This window comes from Aulonocara stuartgranti, assembly GCF_965226115.1.
Source record: "Aulonocara stuartgranti genome assembly, chromosome: 7".
NCBI classification, from domain to species: Eukaryota; Metazoa; Chordata; class Actinopteri; order Cichliformes; family Cichlidae; genus Aulonocara; species Aulonocara stuartgranti.
In genome coordinates this window covers 20,981,906-21,003,025 of record NC_138945.1, presented here as the reverse complement: position 1 = coordinate 21,003,025, position 21,120 = coordinate 20,981,906, and the positions used below count along the sequence as shown (strand labels likewise).

Below are 21,120 nucleotides of genomic sequence, written 5' to 3'. Positions count from 1 at the left end.
GACCTCGCTCATATCTGCAAACAAGGGGGGAAGAGAGAGGGTGAGAGAGTCTCAACATTGGCAAAAAGCTCATCCTGATGAGTTTCTACATTTTGGGAAATCTCAAGGTTGAGATTAGGCCAAATCATTAAATACGTCTTGGTCTCAGGAAGTTGTCATGTGCACATTTAAACCGGAGTATTTCAATACTTAGCTGTAATTGCAATTCGTCGCCTTTTTTTCTCTTTTTTTAAAACTTTCATTTTGTCTTCAAATGGATTCAATTACCCCAGCACTTACTCATGTCCAGACAGTTTAATGCCGCTACATAAACCATAAATGACAGAGACCAGAATAGAATAAAGTGACCGTGCATTGACACGAGGGGAGATGGTATAATGAAAAATCCCCCGAAAAGTGACGCAAATGAAGAGAAACGCAGGAAACATGTCATCGGGATCTGTCACGAATGCTCAGCCTAAAAGTTGGATTTAATAGTTTTAAACAAACCCATTACACTGTGCCTGGTAGTGTCTGGGTTTTTTTTAAGTGGGTACATGAGAATAGGTCTGGGATGTTTTTATGGCTGGAAGTGCTGATATTTTTCCTCTTGAAAGCTAGCACGGAGCAATTATGCTATTCCCCCCTCGCCTCAAGACCGTGTTTTTCTTATTACTTTGATGTTTGCACCTTACAGATTGAGCAACTTTGCACATGTATCGGCATTTATCTGCTCCTCTGAGACTACACAACAACCTTGAGTAAAGAGGATACCGCCCCACCCCACACACACATACATACACACACATACACACACACACACACACACACAGAACAAACAAACTATTTTTGAAGGTCAAAAGTATGTTTCTTCCTCCCTGCCATCTTCCAAAAACAACCCATCCTCTGGTACCCTCCCACATCTCCTTAACACCCCCATCTAAACTCCTATTCCTCCCCCCCTCTATCCATACCTGTCACTCTCCCTCCAACCCCTGCTGCTTGTTGCATCTCTCACCTCCCCTGTTCCCCTCTCCTCCCCATTTTCTCTGCCTGGCTCTTCCACTTTCTCCTTCCACCTGCTACCCTATCCACCCCATCTCCTTCTCTGCATGCCTGTCCCCTACCTATTGCTGTCCCCGCGGCTCCCTCCGTTCCCCTCCCTCTCCGTCCTTCTCTGCTTTCTGACACTCTATGTGTCGTTGATGAACTTCCTTCTGTGTTCCATCTGCCCCTTTCCCACCTCTCCCACTCCCTTCCAGCAGACCCACCTACTCAACGGGTGCTCACCATACATGCGGGCGTGTACACACACACACATGCACGGCCCAGAGCTGTCAACGTGCTCCTCGGACACTCCGAGTTGTACTGCAGATTAACAGCAGGGGGAGTGCCAGGCTTCAGAGGACAGAATAGAGGGGAGAAGAGAGAGCAGAGCTGCCCCCTCTGCTGCTACACCTGCGGGAGGCATGATGAAGGGATGATATACAGAACACATGCACAGAGTTGTTCATTTGCAGCTTGAATAATCTCTGTTTATAGCTGATAACATTTTTTTTATTAAAAGCTGTTTTGATTGTTGTTTATGTAAAATGCCAAAAAAAGAATTCAGTGGTTTTCACCTTGTACTGTAACTAGTAGAAAACAGTGTATTTTGTATGATGCCATGGATTCTTCGGCTCCAGAATGAATTGCATTGTCAAGAAAATAACCAGCAGATAATTAAATCTTCTTCTTCTTTCAGTTGCTGCCTTTAGAGGTCGCCACAGTGGATCCAGATAAATAAAATCAACAATTGCTGATTGCAACTCAGTATTTATGAATTTGGTCTATTGGTGATTAGATCTCTAAAATAAGTATATAGTGAGGTATCAAACTCCTTCTAACCATATTTTTTTTAAAGTGCTTTGGAAAAAAATTGAAATTATGTTTATATTATTTTGCCACATAGTTGAGTACATGCCTGCCTGACACAATCTGTGTGTGTGTGTGTGTGTATCAAAAATACCACAGGATTGTTTATTGCAGGAATCATTTGAGATTTCATTAATATATTCCATCATTTACTTTCCGCCTCCATGTAGGTTACAGTAAATCTGTGACTTACTGCACATTTTAATAGCACTGCTCACACCACGGTCCTATGATCTGTCTGCTGCCCCCACCTGCTGGTTATAACGCTATCGTGTTTTTGTTACTCAACAAATTGAACCCCAGCCAATCGTGTGTGTGTGTGTGTGTGTGTGTGTGTGTGTGTGTGTGTGTGTGTGTGTGTGTGTGTGTTTTATTTGTCCGAGTATTCATGTGATTTTGTGTTTGCGTGCCCGCGTGTGTGTGTTTTACACAAAGAGATGTTCAGTCACTTCCACCCACTCTCTCCATCTAGTTCACAGTGATCTTTCTCCCACACCTATCTCCTGCAGCCATTCAACCCAACAATAACAGAGCAGAGCTGCAGAAGACCACTGCATCAGGGCCGCTGGCCTGATGAACCTCACAGACTGACAGGCACAAATAATCAGCTGCCCTTTAAAGAAAAAAAAACAAACATATATACAGTACTAACAGTTTCCTGGCTGGTGTTGTTTATATCACACCGTTGCTCTCAGAAGCCGCAGGAGGGGAGCGTCTGTGACCTTAAGAGATGTGGGGCCTGTACTGTCTAATTCCATGTTTATGGTTTTGCCTTTTATAACACACACAGACGGAGCTGCCCAGGCCACAAGCACACGGAAATATCATCATGCGCCCTCTCTGCTGCTAATTGGTGCCTTGCTACCATCCCTCTGGGGAGGATTCAGCTTTGTGCTGGGCGACCTGAGGAGCAGCTCCAGCTGCAGATTTTGCTTCTCATTCTCCCACTTAGCTAAATGTTCTGCACGACTATCAAACCCACTTCAAAATACATCTTACGAGAAACGTTTATCACAGTAAAAAGATTTAAAAGATAAACCCAAAATATACCTCCATGGATGGAACGTAACAAAGCAAATAATTAATTCATGTTCATTCACAGCTACTGGTTAATTTAAACCCTTCCAATCTGCTATTTTCAGTGTTAAAGTGATGCAGACAAACTGATACGTGATCATTTTATTATTTTTAATTTAATCTAAATAATTAAATGCATATGCTTTTGTGCATTGCCATATGTTAACAGGATTTGAAATTTTTTATTCTGCACTTTGTAGCATTGCTAGGACTCACTCCACTAGTATGTAATTATACAGTGTTTGAACTGATCTGTACTCACACGCTGTTAGTGCGGCCTAAAAATAAATATAACATTACACGTGTTCAAAAATACATACAAATGATTTATCTCTTCTCTCTGTGTTCAATAAAAACAATGTTTGACTTTTTGTTCGTATTGACTTCACTGACTGACTTTCTTTTTCGAACAATTAAATTATATACCAATTTGACACTATGGTTTCCTTGGCAACAGTGCAAATTACTTTGACCAGCATTAAAAAAAAAAAGCCTCAACAAAAGCCTTAAATCAAATGTTCAGTATATTCATTGATTTAACACAGACGCGGGGCTGAATTAGGTTAGATGCATAATAGAAAAAGTTTTCTCACATTCTCAGTTAGCAGACTACAGATTTCATGATGCCACTTCAAAGGTTTTGCTTTATTTTTTTCCTGAAGCACACATCTCAACGAGAAAGCTCCGGGTTTTAGCACACGTGAGAAGAAACCAGACAAAATGGTACATGTGCACGAGAGAAGCCTGCTCAACGGCATGGGTGGGAATGGAAGCCTGAATTGGCTGGAGTGCTGTGGCTGATGCTGAGAGGACAACAAAGTAATTATGGGACAGTTAAGGATATGCATAGCACTGAGAGAGTGAGTGAGAAGAAACCAGAGACTAAGAAAAGGAAGTAGCAGAAGAAGAAAGGGTCAGGAGGGGTGTAATGACCTGCTGCAATCTCCATCACGCCAATTAATTAGCCTCTGACTAGCAGCCATCTGGAACAGAGAGGGCACTTTTTCACTCGGCTGTCTGTCTACCTATCCACGCTCAGATTCATACATCCTCATTTTAACACTTTATCTATTTTTGTATTGCTTATTCTTCCATCTGTCTGTTTCCCGTATGTCTAACTATATGCAGATCTAACTGACAGTCAGACTGTTTTGGCTCTCTCCTCCAACTGTGTACCATATTGACTAAAGACCCTGATGAATCCCAGTTGTACGGGTACATATTCATAAAATGTACACATCTAACGTCACACTCAAACACACACAAAACCCTGACAAAGGAGTAGCCGACTGCTCCAGCTGCACTTTCTTCTTTTTCCACAAGGGGTCATGATTACACTAAAAAGACTCTTTCCAGTGTTTTTAGCCCTTCTCTGCAGTCATTTGTGTCTGTGTGCAGGTGCAACCAGACTGTGGGATTCTTTTGTATTTGGATGGTTTTTGCCTGGTGGTACAACAAAAGCAGATTCACATAAGATAATCAATTATGATTCCACATTCAAGCTGCATTCACACCTAAGATCCCCATAAATCAATGCTGATTGCTCAACCAATAGCAACAAGCATTCCACTGTGAAAGAGGAGCAAACATTTAGAAAGAGATGAGTAGTTCACGTTTGTTCACACACGTTTTACATCTGAGACTGGAATTTTGAAAAGGTTATGAGCACTGCAACAACAAATACAAGTAGCACAACAAACCCCCAAAAAGCTAAATAAAGACAACTTTTCAGACAATAAATAAAAGAATGTTGGTTTCTGTGACAGTCTCTCTGCGTGTCTGTTATTAAATGTGTAAGCTAGAGAGAAGACATTCAAAACAGCTTTAGTTTTTGGGATACACCTTTCAGTGATAGAAGAAAGTACAGCAGTCATTTAAATTCTCTAAAGCCTCCCTTAAGTGAAACGGATCCTTGTATAAAAATACTTCCTTATTGAGTAAAATAAATAAAAAGGTGTCAGACACCCTGAAATTGGTACAGAATCTTTAACAGGTAAAGTCACTATATTGGCTATAAGAGATATTCAATAGTAGGGTATTGTGATTAACCTCACGCCATTAAAACACATGAAGTTCTAATTTGATCCATTTCTATGAGCCACAATCAACACAACTTCAAGAAAAGGCCAAAATTATCTTTTGAATATTTTTATAGGATTTGAAAAACTGATAGTTAAGAGCCTGATCAGCTGCTAGCTGCAGTTCTTCTGTTCTGTTTTGGACTAAGCAGCCGATTTATTGACAACCAGGATAACTGCAGTGTTACACTATAATACTTTGCACTGACAATAACTCTCAGGACTATCATACGACTCCTGTTCAGGTAATGAACAAATGGTGCCACTCTCTTTTGTGACACCATAATAAAAAATTTCACCAGCTTTTAAAATCACTAATACTAATGCACTAGTTTGTTAAACTGTAATAGAAATGTATCTGCACTGAGTTTATTCAGTTTGTGGTTACATTAAACGTGTATTCTGATCTCATTTAATTTATTTATGCGCTTCTAACAAGTTGAGAAACAAAAGGGGATTCTTTAGAGTATTATAATGCTTATTTACTCTTCCTTTGTTGCTTTGGTGTCTTATGTAACTGTTTTTGTTGGAGGGCTGCAAAGTTTCAAAGTCCACTTCAAATTGAGTAATTCTCTCTGGCCGAAAACCGTGCCGCTCGATAGCCTGAAACACCTTTTTCTGCAGGGCTAGACTTTCTTCAGTGCTTATCTTCCTCACCGTGTGATACATTTGCATGATGCTTACCTAACAACCAAAAAGGAGAAAGCAGCAGCCTAACGGTCCCTTCTCTAACTAAAAGCTGTTCTGTTGCTTGCTGCAAGAGCAAATACAAGAGTCTTCACCCACTTCCTGCAACTGCAGAGCTAAAGTCCCTGTTTATTATATTCATTTAATGGCACCGTCCCCAAAGCAAAAGGAAAACCCTTAGTGAAGACACTATGACGAGCGAATGAGCCTAATGTCACCTTTAGCTTTGATCATTTGCCCCTGGGGCCATTTGGAACTTGTAAGGCTAAAAATCATAGTCTGTGTTGGTTAAAATCACCCGGCCTTTTTTTTAACATTCCCAGAAAATGCATGTTAACAAAAGAGAACATATTTTGCCAAATTTCTCAGTTTGGATCTTGACTCAAGTATAACAGAATCCTTCTTTCGTCTTGTTTCATTTCCAGCTCTCTGAAAGTTTAACCAAAAATTCATCAGGGTGGCTTTTTGGGTATGCTGTTGATAGACGAACAAACAACTCTGAGGAACAAAAGTTCAGCATGCAAGTACTTACAGAAATGGTTAAGCCATTATCTGAAAGCATTGTGCACTGTGTAACAAAACAGCTTTTACAGGAGTCTCTTCTGTCCCCAATCCAATTCTGGTTGAGCATGTAGGGTTGAACTTAGAACTATATAAACTGTGCGATTATCAGTTTGGGTTTTTTTTGGAGGGCAGTAATTTTAGGTGTCCGCACTGGGCCACCCGAACTAATTACAGAACAGAATTTCTTTTGGAACAGGCAAGTATTGGATTCACAAAGCAAAACAACCCACCACAGAAGAATTCAGCATGCCCAGAACTATCCCTTGCTCTTTGATTGAATCCAGCACACAACTATAAAGTACAATAGGTGACCAGTGACTTATTTTTGTGTGGGTAACTGACCACTGAGAGCAGGGGGGGGGGGGTAGCCTAGAGGAGAGTGAAATTTAGTGTTATGTAAAAAAGTAACTGGAATTTATTTTGAACAGTGTAGCATGTAAACCTTTTTTAGTGGACCGTGCTAAATAAATAATGATGTGCATAATATGGCCAATTTAAAAGATTTGTTTGTATTATTAACTAAAAAACACATCTGAAAAAAACCCAGAATGCTATTTGTATTTTTATTAACAGAATTAGGTAGTAGCAGTGACTTACCCCTGTTAGATGTGTGTATATTTTTGGATAATCAATTACCCTGGTTAAAATAATTCTGTAAAAGTAATTATATAATAATTAAAACATTTATAGGACATTTATAGGAGGTTAATGCCACTGGGGGGAAATGAATAAATGAATAAATAAAAATTAAAAATTATAAAAATTTGGTCTATTGAAAGTTCATGTTAGTTGTAAATAATTATCTGAAAATTCTGACTTAATAACTCAAAGGATTCGAGATGTTATTTCCAGATTTAACATAAAATAACATGACATAACAATTTGAAACTTTGACGTAATAACCCACAATCTTAACTTACTTGATCTTTAACTTACTTTTTTGCAGTGTTGGAACCTAGCTTCAATTGTTATATCTAAGGGCTGTAATAATTTAAGGTTTATATGTTTTCGGTAAGTAGCACAGAGATTCACTGGGTATGGAAATTGTGGATAACGATTAATGCGCTAGTAATAAACCCGTAACAATCTGTTACTTAACTACACTCTATTTCCCACAGTGCTCCGCTCTTGAGTGCACGTGTCAATGATGCCAGCAGACCGGACTGAACGTCACATTCCTGCATTCCCTTTTTCCTCAGTGTGGGACGTCGGAGTTGCCACTGGATAGCTAACCCTCTTTCCCCCTCGCTTTCTTTTAGAGAAACACACCCATGACACGGCGGATTTAATCTCTGGAGGCGATCCAAGGTTCGCCAGGAGTTCGCATTTCACTTCGGGTGAGGATTTACTTCGTTTTAAGACAACAGAAGGTGTTTTTCGGTTGGAGCGTTTCAACCGTTGTAACGAGATAACAGTTTTAAGAGATGCGCTGGATTTGCTGCGAGTTGTCTCAGTGAGTGACCTGGTTATGCTGGGATTGGTTAAGCCTCCACCAGCAGACCTGTTGATACGACAGAGGTGACGGAGACTTGTTTGAATTTGTAATTTATAGCCTTTCGGTTACTGCTCCTAAGGGCTAACGCTAGCCGGCTGGTTAGCCGCAAAGCTTGCGTCACCATTGTTACCGGCGATACGCGGGCACACGCAGACACACAGACACACACAACAGGGCGTGGAAGTGCCCCCAGATGTGGCTTTGTTACCTTAACAGGAACAATGCTGTGCAGCTGTTTTCAAAACCTCTGACATAAACGAACCGTCATGTATCGCTTCACTGACCCCGGTACACACGGTACTAGCATCACAGACAGCATGGGCGTGGTTCTAAGTGCTAAATTTAAAAAAAGAAAGCTTAAGCTATAGTGGCACAGGTTGTTAGTCTTTCTTCGGTTTCTGTAACGTTGCGTCATACTTGCTTGACAGGAATCATGGGAACAGTCGCTTAAAGCGTTAAAGTCAATCAGCTGTGCTGAGCTAGCTGCAGAGCAGCACACTGTCTCAGCTGTTGGCCCTCACAACAAAGAGTGGATCATCACAGCTGCGACTGTGGCAGGACAGAGGCAGATCAACATTTCTGTCAGATTTGGAACGTCTGTCTAAATATATTTTAACATAAACTTTAGCTCATACTCCAATGATGAATGTGTTACATGTTATTCATTAATCATGCAGTCCTTAATGAGAAAACTTGGCAGACTTAATATTTTGATCACTAGCCGACCTGACTGTTGCTCTTTAGCTCATACTTCGGTGAAGTTTGCGCATGGCATTCCTGGGATTCCAGCTGTTTAGGGACTGATTGGATCAGAGTGACTTTACTGATTTAAGGAATGTTTGCATGCTGCTACAAGTCAAAAAGCAGAGACCAAGGTAACCTTTTTTAATGCAGACTTAGAAGCTAGACCTATTTTGCATGATTGCATTATACAGGTGGTATTATTAATAGAGAATTTAAAAAAAGATTGTCTGCAGTGATGAAAGCATGTCTCTGCAGTGTATTTACCTTGTCACATTACTGTGATCACTCAGGAGACATATGCTATTTCATTAGAATGCCAAGTGGTCAGTCATGCTCAGCCACTTTCTCATTCTGTACATGTACATGTAAAGTCCACCCATTTGGTAACATTTAGCTGTTGTGAAGATAGTTCAGTCAATTATGATTTGGCCATGATCTGATAGTACATGAGCAAAGACATACTTGGTTGAGATTTGCCTACAGTTGCAGGGAATTCAAGGATATGTATGAAATTGAACTTTGATAATATGCCTATATTACTATCATCAAATAGCTGATCAAGAAAAAGAAAGATCTGATACACTATGTGCCCCACATATGCTCAATAAAGGATACTGTGGATTCTTAATACACATTGCTACAGTTAGGAAATATTAGAAATATCCATCCATTTGCTTTTTCACTTTGTGATATGTTGTGTAGTTAGATTGCTCTCACATTAATATAAAACTGAGTTTTGCTGATGTGTAAATGTGGCCTGAAAAAAAGTTTCATTCATACTAATCTAAGAGTCAGTGCACCATCATCACCCCTGTGATCTGCCATCATGGCGCATGTGAATCCTGCATTGACGTGATGAACGATCGTTATTGTGAACTCTGTCCTGGGAGACCATACAGGGACAAAAAAAGAGAAAAGACAATAATGAAAGGCTGATCTCACCAGTGATGCCAGGGTTAATTTCCATAGCAGCAGGTAACTCTTACCTCTGTGTTGTATGTCAGCGTAAGCATTAGAAAAGAGCTGGTGTTTAGGTCATGATGTAGACCCGGTTCCCTGTATGTGCGTGTAGCGCTTTGAAGAATGTGGAGGAGGCACAAATATAGCAGCAATCTTACAGAGAGAGTGGGAGCTGCCTGCACAAAACTGGATCATCCTGAGTCAGGCTGTAAAGCAGAAATCTAGCCTTGTTTCAGTGGGGGCTGCTCCTCATTACATTGCTTCTCTGGAACGGATGAGTGAGTGGGAAATGAGAAAGTGAGGATAGAGTGATTACACGGTTGATGAATCAGAGAAACATACAGCAGTTCTGTGAGAGATGACGGAGCTCCAACATGTTATATACTATGGTTTTTGCAGTAAGCCATTGTGTTGCTACTAGTTGTGTTGTTTGTGTGGTTGATCTCTTTGTCATCATCTCAGCCCTGACCAATAATAGCCACAGCTCTGTTGAACACTCACCTTTGTGCCTGTCTTTTGACTTTTGGTTGCTGTTCACCTTTAAGGTCTCAGGACTGTTATCTACCCTCCATACATGTTAGGAAGCCTGTGAGCAGGTCAGCATGCCCTCATTTGTTTGTCACACCTCCACGCTCGTGTGTCCGGACAGAAGAGCATAGCAATGTGGAGCTTCAATCCCAGCAGTTCTGCAGTACTGCACATGCCCAGTCCATTCCCATTTGGTCAGTACAGGGACAAAGAGGGACAAAAGAGGACAATGAGGCTATTGTTTTAAGTATACACACACACCATTGTACCTCCCCTCTCGTGTGACATGTGCACACACTGTTAGTCTCTTCCACTGGATTCAGGTCGTTCTAATCACACACTTGTACACATAAGAGGGAAAAAATGGAATATTTTTATATTTTGTTTTATGTAACTTGTATTGCAGTGTGAAAGAACAGGTAGTATTTTATGACTTGAATAGCTCTGCTAGGAGAGTTGATCTTTGTAGAATGACTGTGTGATTTTGCAGTGGAGCGCATCTTTGTAGAAAAAAAATCTATATTTATAAAGTGCCAAAAAAGAATGACCTCTTAAGCTGATTTACATCAGTTGTTCTTTAGAGAACTTTCATGCAGTCGTTTTCAACACAACAATTCGTGGAGGAGAAACTCTTCCAGCGCTAGGGAGATGAATGAGGGCAGGATGTCAGACAAATGAACGGCATTGAGCATCCAGTTAATTTTCAGAGTTAACTGTGGGGATTAATTGCTATCAGTGTGCTCTGAAGCCATCAGCAAAGATCATCATCATCAAGTATAACTGAAGCTGAATGTCTAACCTTGAGGCTCCCTATCGCACATAAATTTATGTTTTTATATTGTTATGACTGTAACTTTTAGCTATGTAAAGGGATTCCCCTTGTTTAGCCCTGACAATTCCCTTGTATCCATGTCATCTTTAGTAGTAACAATAATAGATCTACAAAGGCAGTTTTCTCGATTGTTGCCACCTGTTGCTCTGGTAACAGGATTTCTGCTTCTGTTTTGGTGCTGTACTTCCCGATGCCTGTCAGGGGTATCCTGAGGTTGACTACTTACCTACGTTGCAAACTTGACCAACAAGCCACCCCTCTCAGGCTTACGGAGGTTTGAGAATGCCCTTTTTTTTTGCCTTTGTATGAAAACCATAAGATGGACAAATATAGGGGATGCACTCTCTAAAGTGTGACGAATGTCTGAAAAGAAAATGAAATAGAATTTCCAGTTTCACTACCGAGACGCATTATGCAGAAAAAGTGTCGCGGGAGAAATTGTGATTGATTGGTGCCAGCCACATAATGCTTATTATTATCCCTCGGCTTTGTCAGAGAGTGGCACGCAATGTGAACAGTGACACTTTTTCAACTGCATTTTGTAGGCGATATATTTAAAGTGTTCATGTTTGCTAGGTAAGAAGACGCGCTCATCCTGGTACTACCGGTTCCAGTGAATGCAAAATAAGATGCAGTATTAAAAGGATTTATTTGTCATTTACTTATAAAATAAATGAAGCACGTTGTGGAGTCCTGTATTATGATAGAAAATTGTCCATTTGTCATTACATACTGGCAGAGGTGTAAAAAATCTTTGAATCTCTGTGTCTTCAGTGACTGTTAATGTTTCATATGCACACAGGTGTTATTAGTACCCTTTGCTGACTGTAAAGCCCTTGATCCTAAGCAAAGTATGTGGTTGCTCCATTTAACCTATTTGCATACATCTATTACAGCAAGTATGTCTGCTGAATGATTAGAGTCAAAGAAGGCACGCAGCTCTTCTGCTCTCAAGAATAGACTACTCCAAATTATATTTAAGCTCAAGTGTGAGTTTCTTAAGCTGCCAGTCAGTAGTAGACCAGATTAGACGTATTACCAGCTCTCACTGCATGGGGTGAGAACATTGACTTGGATTCCCACTGGGTAGACGGGGTCTCATGTTCTGCTCTGTTTGGCTTGTGAGGATTATGGTTCTTACTGATTGGTTGTTGTGTAACCATATCAAAGGTTGCAAATCACCGAATGGTTTAGGCTTGTTTTTCTGTATTCACACAGTAGAAGCTGTGTTCTTTCCATTACAGCTGATTTCTTTTTAGTGAGTAAAATCCACGAAGAGAGTGACGCACATCACGTGAAGGAGTCCAAAAAGTCTGTTCCGCACTCTGACGCTTAAATTGAGTTTGTGCTTATGTGTTAAATTTTCATTGTAGGTACACTGAAACCAAAACCCCCCCTCCCCCAGCCACAAAAACCTACACCGAAACCTGGTGTGGTCCTCGACAGAAATGGAAGACTGGTTGGCCCGTTCAGTACCATTATTTCTTCCTTTTTGTGGATTTTCCATCTTCTTTTTCTGCTGCCAGTTTTAGAATTGACTGGAACAACTCGAAGATAAAAGCTCCATCATGGTGGTAAAGCATGGTACAGGTACAGCATGCACAGGTATAAATGCTGGGAAAGGCATCAGCCACTAGGCTATGTCATAGGCTCAACATAGATCCAGGGCACAAGTCATATTTAAGCTTTAGGAACAATAATTCAGTTTGTTCAATATCTCATTCAGTAGGCCTGGCAGTGTGTTAATTCAGCACATCAACAGGCTAACTTGTGCAGTGCATTCTCCAGAAGTTTAAGATAGTTACTAATTATATGTATGGTTTTCCAGAAAAGTTCCACTTTCCCTACAATTTAAAAGAAAATACGAGCCTGTGCATATGTTTTCATTTCATAAAATTACATTTTTGGATATGCCCATGCTTCAACGTTCCTTTTGGACCACGATTAACTTCTAAACTAGTTGTGACAGTACTCTTTCATTATTCAGACATTAATTAGACACATTGATTAGAATGTCTACAGCAAAATTGATTTTTTGTGTGTGTTTATACACCACTCCTGTTGTAAGTTTGCATATATTTGTCCATTAATTGACAAATATATGCACTCTGATTTTGGAGATACATCCAATCACGGACATGCATAGTGATGAAAGTATATCTATCGGTCCTGAAACAAAGACACAGTGTGCAGTCCAGTGCCACGCTGTGTCTGTCTGGCCAGTTTAGTATCAACATGAACACTGCTTCACTTTGGGCATCGATGCAGCTGACCTCATAGTCTGCTTTGCATTTTATAGGGTTAATGTTTCTCTGCTTGCCTGGAGGGTCACTGCCTGAGGTAACCCAGCTTCTCACCACACATTGTTACTAGGGCTGCCACAAACGATTATTTTGATAGTCGACTAGTCACCGATTATTTTTGCGATTAGTCGACTAATCAGATCATCATCCATTGGACGTAAAGCGTACAGCTTATTGCACCAGCAGCATCTGCTCTTATATAACTATCATTAGCTTACAGCTTTAAGTGTTTCAGGTCTGTGGTAACTAAAAATAAAGACAAGATGATAGTTTATTAAATTTTAATGAAATCTGCAGATTGTTTTGGTGAAGTTTAATAAACTCCTTGCTATCTAAAATATAACAGGACACCGGAGTATATTCTCGAGCATCTCACACTTCTGATAATCAGCTGTCTGCTTGATGTTTATTCAGCTGTGTAAAAACTATAACTTTAATCTCAGCCAAACCGATTTACTCAGGAACAAATAAAATACTGAAAAAAGCCAAACAATAACATTTTTAAGTTATCTAAGTGACTTATATATGTTTAACCTGAGTAGCGAAAGACGGCGGTGGGTTTGAAAACGATTTGCCGGGAGTCCGGTGTTCTCACGGCTCTAGTGAGCCTAGCCCCCGGCTAGCTATCAAGCTAGTGGGTAACAGACGTCTCCGAAAACGTCGGAGCGCTTTGAAAATATGTGGTGTCCTGATAAACTGAGCAGATATTTGAGGCTTACACAGCTACATTCTCGCCTGAAAATATGTTAAACATTTATTTTGTGACCCAGAAAGAATAATAAGAGTAATATTAAAACTAACCAGCTGCCGCCATTGTTGGAAATTGAGCAGGGCTGCGCTATGAATTCTGGGACACAGCTTCTTCTTCGTCGGAGTTTAACGGCAGCTGGCATCCTTGTACATGCAGTGCTGCCATCTTCTGTTTCAGTCCGTTATTACACTCTTAAATCCTACTACTTATTCCTGCGTCTTTTGGGATCTTACAAAGCTTCAAACGACGCGTCGACTATTAAATCAGTCGTCGACGATTTTGATAGTCAACGTAATCGTGACTAGTCGACTAATCGTGGCAGCCCTAATTGTTACTCCACTATTCATGCTGGAAAGGCTTTGTAATAAGTAATAATGTGTGTATTTTTTGGCTGATAACAAGCTGTGAGACTCTAAAACATAGAGCGGCTCAGGTAAATTGTCCCTAACCCTAACCGGAACCTGCCACAACCACTCGGCTAATGACAATGGATAGTAATAAATTACGTGGCTTGTCTAGATTCAACTGAAAGGTTAGGAGGAGACTTTGATGTCTGCAATTGTTGTGTACTGATATGCAATTTCTTAAGCGGCTTAAGTTTAGCAGTGAAGTTTGAGGGGAAGCTGGACAGGATGGCAGGCAGTTCTTTGTTGTAACAGCTGTTAGGATTGGGGCAAAAGAGCGAAAAGATGGAGACAGGAAAGAGCAGAGGAGTTAGAGCATTGTGGGTCAGGGGACTGAAAAATGTAGTTTGAGAAGACAGAAAAGGAGAATAGAGAAAAGAGGAGAGAGTGTGTTATACTGTGATGATTCTACAAGCAAATTAATACTACATAAACAGGTAGTATAAAAAAACTCCACAGTGCAACAACCACTGCAAAAATTGCTTGAAATCTGGAGACATGGGTCAGGATATTTTATACTTTCTTACATGGTGCACACAGCTGGAATAAGTGGATTCACATGTGTTTGCACTACTGGAGATACGCTCTGTGGTGCCGGTGAGGGAGTTTGCAGGAAGCAGGACACATGAAGCCTGCTCGCTAGAGGTGAGTGTGCTGGACCGTTAACTGGACTGTTTGCACACTGGCGCAATCCAACATTACACAAACTTGTAGTAAAAAGCTGGAAAGTTTTAGACCGGCTAATGCTAAGCTTCATTGTGTTGAACACTTATCTGCTTATATGCACCTCGAATGCTTATGCACGTTTGTCTGCAAACCATTTTATACTACTTATCTTGGTCCAGGTCATATGACCCTGCTGGTCGATGCACATGCTTTTTTTGGAATGCAGTCTAAAATTTTCGCCACCCTGTAGTTCTTATCTATTTTAGAATAGCTATAGTAAGTAATTTAAACAAATAGTTGACAGTACCTGGGGTTGATGACAACTGGTGTGTTGAGTTTTTATCTAACCAAATTCCCTGCGCCAGGAGGGGAAGACATTGTTGCAAATCAGTGACTGTTTCTGTCTTGCTCGATACTTTTCTCTTCCCATCATTCTTTTACAGGTCAACCTTGGTTTCATCTATACAAAGAATTTCTTTTATCAGAAAGATCATAGCTCTTTTAGATGTTTTCTGGCACCAGTGGTTTGCACCTTGTTGCAAATCCTCTGTTTTTACGTTTTTGCATCTCTGACAGTGATACATCTATCTATTTTAGAGCATTCATGACTTGGCAAGAAGCTGAGAAGTTGTTTTTCTTAGGCAAGGAAAGAATCCTTCAATCATCTGCTGTAATTACCTTCTGTAGCCTTTCAGGCTTATTGGTTTTGCTAAGCTGGCCTGTGTCTTCCCTTTCTCAGGCAATTTACCACATTGTTGATTTGGCTACGTTTTTGCAATCTCTCTGATGGGTTTAGTTTGCTTTTTTTTCACTCGCTTCAACATTTTTTTAGACGTTCATTGGGAGTTCTTGTGAAAAGATATGAAACTACCATGGCCATGAAACTGCTTGTCAGTCAATTGTTCAATGGCTAAACAGTCAACACGCTATTTTTGTAAATCTCCTCGAATTAAAGCTAAAAGTCTGCACTTCAATCACATCTTGATTGTTTGGTCAAAAATCCCCTGTGAAAAAAGTACAAAAATTATGTCATTGTCCAAAAGTTCATACATTAAATATTTCAGACAAACAGGTCAGGATACAAGGATGACGTAAGGAAAAAGTCACATTGGATGTTGTGTTAAAAATAGGCATTAGTGCCCACCCTGTAACTGTATGGATCTTCTCTACTCCCAAGTTGAAGATGTTTGTAAAGTATGCGTGTATCATAGGAGTCAGGTTAGGCGTGGATACAAAATGCAGCTTATTTAAATGTCAGAAATCTTCTCATTTCATGTGAGCGTAGATAGAAAGGCTGGACGATCATTACTAGTAAGTTAAAATGCAAGCAGGACTTCAGAATGATTTCATCATTGTCTGCATCTTTTTGTTATTTGAGAGCTCATATCGCTGATTGATCTTAGCGTGTATGGGGAAGATGAGACCTGTGTTTGGTGAATCTGAGCTGCCTTGCAATGCTATTTGTGTCCCTGACCTTGCAGAGTCAGTTCCTCTGTTTAGTCAAAGCTCTAAGATGGGCTACCAGCCTGCAGAGCATCTTTATTTGTTATTCCTCACATATACACCAAATACAGTAGTATCCTTTTCTTTGTGAAGAGCAGGTCCTTGCTTTAATCTCCTATCCTTTTCCTGCAGCCTATAAGTACAATAATAGTTTGGCTTTTTTTTTACTGTTATACGTGATTGTGTTTTATGACTAAACACTTATTTTTCCCTCATGAGAAAAAATTGATTTTTAGTCAATGTAGCCATGAAACAAATCAGAACTGCAGATTTAGAGTGCTGTGTTGCAAAACACTGCTGGGTAGACTCCATTCCACAGATGCCTCACTCCTGTGATATGCAGAACAAGCTTTATATCCTGAAGTTAATGCCATTGAGATGGACCTGGTGATTTACTCATCCCCTACAGAAAGCACATAAAGGCTGTAATAGCACTGTAGAAATTGTCATAGATAGCAAGGCAAAAAAACCCAGAAGCTATGTGTATTTTGCATCAATCAAAAGGTCAATAATTGCTGGCAGCTGTTTACCCTTAGGCAGTAATCCCACACTACATATCAAGGACAACAGTAGGACAACTGACTGGATTGTAGCCACTATCGATATGCATCTATCAACATACTGTTGCATTCACACTATTATTGATTGCAGCTCTACTTATTCAAACTGTGTTAAAAGTATTATAAGTCAACACTTTTAACTTCAGAGCTCGAGTGAATAAACACAGTGCTGTAAAAAAAATTAGTTTTGATTTCTTTTGTAATTTTTATGTTTCAGATTATCAAATTTTAATATTAGACAAAGATAAGTGAAAAAAAATACTAAATGCAATTTTCCAATTATGATTTTTTTTAATCAAGAGAGAGAAGATATCCAAATCTTCCTCGCTTTGTGTGTGCCCTAAACCAGCGGTCCCCAACCTTTTTTGCGCCACAGACCGGTTTATGTCAGACAATTTTTTCACGGACCAGGCTTTAAGTTGTCGCGAATAAATACAACAAAATAAAACCAGTACCGGTAACAAAAAAGGAAATGCATTCATAACACAGGGGAAAAGACCCAGGGAAAAAAATGACGATGAAAACTGCTAAAATCTCTGAAAACCATAAATTTCACACCCGAGGTTCAACTCTCGCGGCCCGGTACCAAATGACTCACGGACCGGTACCTGTCCGTGGCCAGTGTGTTGGGGGCCGCTGCCCTAAACCTAATAACTAGTTGCACCACCCTTGACAGCAAGAACTGCAATTGAGTATTTGTAATAACTGGCACTGAGTGTTTCACATCCTCGTGGAGGAATTTTGGTCCACTCTTCTTTGCAGAATAGTTTTAATTCGCTCACACTGCTGGGTTTTCAAGCATGAATGGCCTGTTTAAGGCCATGCCATTATCGGATTTAAGCCCAGACTTTGATTAGGCATCTCTTATATAAGTTTATTATATATAAGTTAATTTACCATTAATTTTTAATGTCTGAAGTGAGTTTGCACTGTCCATGGTTCGTATACAGTGGGTCCATGTAAAATAGTGGTTTACACATTCGATTAACACATGACACATGAAAGGTTGCTGGTAGAGCAGTGGGAGACACAAATCCCTTTGGGGTTCCATGAGTAAGGGTGTCTGGCATAAAAATCTGCTAGGTCAGATATGCAGAGATACCCGCTGTGGCAACCAGCAGGGAGTATCCAAAAGTAGCAGGTTGTTACCGGTTTGGCTGAGGACATAGCGAGGGGTACAACTTGGATTGATTGGATTGTCAGATAAATTTGTTGCCTTTTTGGGCTGCATATGAGTATGAAAAGTGTTAGTTTCAGTCTTAAAATACACCAAATACCATGAAGATAACAAATGTCTCTTGAGTCAGCAATGGCAACGAAAAGGGACAGCGCAGGGAAAACTTGTAAACCTCTGTAGAACTTTACTAAAGCCAACAGTGCACCCTTTTATGGTGTGCAAGTTTGCAAACAATCTCATCATAAATGTCACAATATATTTCCAAAGCTGGATTGAACTACTAGAAAAAAAGCCCTCCATTGGTTAAAGCCACAGAATTGTTTGTCCTTCCTTAAAATGGGGTCTCAAGTCCATGTACCAAGCATGACTGCGATAGCTGTGACCCTACATCCTGTTAGGCAGCTTTCTCAGTGATTATGATTGGCAATAATTGCAGCAAGTGACATAAGATCCAGTATCGCTAAAAATTAATTAAGGAAGAACTATGCTTGATTAAAGCAAACTAATTTTACTCAGACATATGGTTTAAAAGTTAAAGGCACCAAAATGGACCCCCTTTTTAAACCCTTTAGTTGTACTGCACTGCTGGCAAGGCAGACACCATTGTTTAACAGGTTCTTGCTTTCCATATGCCCCAGCTCTCTTCCTACACTCATAAAAAGCATCCTGTCAACTTGTGCATAATCCTGCTAACAAACAAAAAGACAAACCAGAAAGCAGTAGTGAAAACAGAGTTACCTCGGCAGAGGTAACAAGTAGTGAATCACTGCATCTATACGGAGATTGGAGAAAATATGAAAGCATGCAAACATATATGTAGATATATGCATGGGTGTGCCAGGGGATGCTTGTACTTGTACATGTGTGCATGCATTCATAAACTTGCAGGTCCCGTGTTGCTGAGCACACACTTGGTTTGAGTGTGCATATTTCTGTTACCTACTAATTGCAAATCACCAGGCTAATCAAAGCCCTGGCATTAATGTATGGTGGATTATATTATTGACACGTATGGATTACAGTGCTGACTGTGAGTCAGATGTATAACATGTTGACCTGCTAGTGTTTGTGGAGATTCAGGTTACTGTCTCTCAACAACAGTTCAGAACCTGAGGTCTGATCTTCTAGTGGAGGATGTTGATGTTATTTGCTGACTGTTCTAAATTTGTTTAGAGTTGTTGTTATGCTAGCTTAATTTAGAAATGATCCTGCCTTTGTTGTACGTCTGTTTGAAAAACATTGCCCTTCATGCAGTGCAGAAATTAGTAAGATCAAATTTGATCTTGGAAAAAGAGATTGCAGAATATGTTTAGGAAATACCACTCCCCATTACTCTGGCATTAGGCAGCACTGTTGCATCATAGCCAAAACAAAGCCTTTAGACTTTATGTAGCTGACTTGTTGGCTGCAAATGCACAGGACTCCCCAGCGAGTCCCAAGGGCTCAGCAGATACCATTCTGCTTGCTCCAGCCATAAATCCTCTTTGCATGGCTGGTGATCAAGCCGTGATGTAAAGGAGCTTAGTAGCAATAGACAGACAGCCAGGAAGCTGCTTCCCTGTTGGCCGGGGGTCAGGTGATCACACAAAAACACTGACAGGAGACAGAGGGAGAGAGACGGCGAGGTAAAGGTGGGAAAACAAACTGACATTGAGAGGTGTGTGAATGGTGACAGCCAACAGGGTTTGTGGAGCAACTTTTCAAAAGTTGGATTGATAAGCTGAGTGCCTGCCTGGGCCTGCTGTAGCTCCACCTGAACACAAGTTTTCTATCTTGTGTGTTGGACAGTTTGTTGGAAGCAGGCAGTGCATGTATGGGTGTTTGCTGACAGCAGGGAGGCTGTGTACCTTCTTCAAATGTCAGGGAGTTGAGGTGGAAAAGGTAAGAAAAATGTGTTTAGCTGTTCCTGAGCTGCAAGCAGTGATTATTTTAGGTAAATCTCCCAGGGATATATTTGATCAAGTGACTCAACAGTTTGTCTGTATTGGGTCGTTGGACTGATGTCCACGCACCTCTTTGACAGTCAGTGTCTCGATATTGAAACATTTCTTATAATGACTATATAATGACTGTCAAAAAGTTGAGCTTCACTTACTCTTGTACATTTCTTAAACTTCCTTTCCCCACAGGTCACTTTCCTTCCTCCCTCCCTCCCCTTCCTCCCCCTCCACCCATCACTGCACCCGTTGCCATGGAGAGCTCTTCGGTGGCGTCTGCGTCGTCCGAGGCTGGGAGCACACGCTCGCAGGAGATAGAAGAGCTGGAGCGCTTTATCGACAGCTATGTGCTGGAGTATCAAGTGCAAGGGCTTCTGGGAGACAAGGCAGATGGAGACTTGGACTTGGACAGTAGCTGCAAGGTACCCCAGGTCAGAGCTATATCACATCAGCAGTACTGTATTTGATTATTCCAGGCCTTGGTGGTGTCTGTGGATTTTTTTTTTATCTTCCCAAAAAAGACTGGAAGGTTTCTCTCTGTGTCAGCTGCCATTAGTGTTGTAATGAATACTGTGTAAATAGAGAGAAAGTGGAAGGGCATTCGTCAGAGATGTACCACGAAGATAGATTATTGGGTTAGGGTGGTATTTTGAGGTTAATGTCAGAGCGTTCATTGTTATGAAGGTAGCTGTCTTTTTACCTAGTTAGATTACCATGGTAACTAATGCCAAACACATAATATGGCCCGGAGCAGGTTATGTTCTGAGTTTCAGTTCAGTTCAGGCTCTTACATTTTTGGTATGCTCTATGTGCCATATAGATTCTCTGATGAAGATATATGTTTATTCACAGTTTTCTGCAGGATCACTCTCATTTTATTTGTATGAACAGTGATTTGGCATTTAATGATTTAGGTTCTTTATAGATTGGTATCATCTAATACTGTCTCTGATTGGCCGGT

General features: G+C 40.5%; 1 protein-coding gene and 1 long non-coding RNA gene across 4 annotated transcripts in view; one reads left to right on the top strand and one right to left on the bottom strand.

Moving 5' to 3' along the window:
* The first annotated feature begins 7,440 nt into the window (after positions 1-7,440).
* ctif (CBP80/20-dependent translation initiation factor) overlaps positions 7,441-21,120 on the top strand; it is a 62,236-nt gene continuing 48,556 nt past the window's right edge. Inside the window, exons 1-2 of one of the 3 annotated variants that reach the window (XM_082541197.1) lie at positions 7,441-7,636; positions 20,352-20,581. In XM_082541197.1, the coding sequence (XP_082397323.1) occupies positions 20,414-20,581 (168 nt within the window). In that variant the 5' untranslated portion in view covers positions 7,441-7,636; positions 20,352-20,413. Of the gene's footprint in view, positions 7,637-20,351; positions 20,591-21,120 lie in introns of all 3 variants that reach the window. The other 2 variants (XM_082541196.1, XM_082541198.1) reach the window with 2 other exon arrangements.
* LOC309711144 lies at positions 9,167-10,199 on the bottom strand. Its single transcript, XR_014277891.1, has 3 exons — positions 10,000-10,199; positions 9,525-9,763; positions 9,167-9,421 (listed from the first exon to the last, which is right to left on the bottom strand). It is a non-coding gene; the product is annotated as an uncharacterized lncRNA (long non-coding RNA).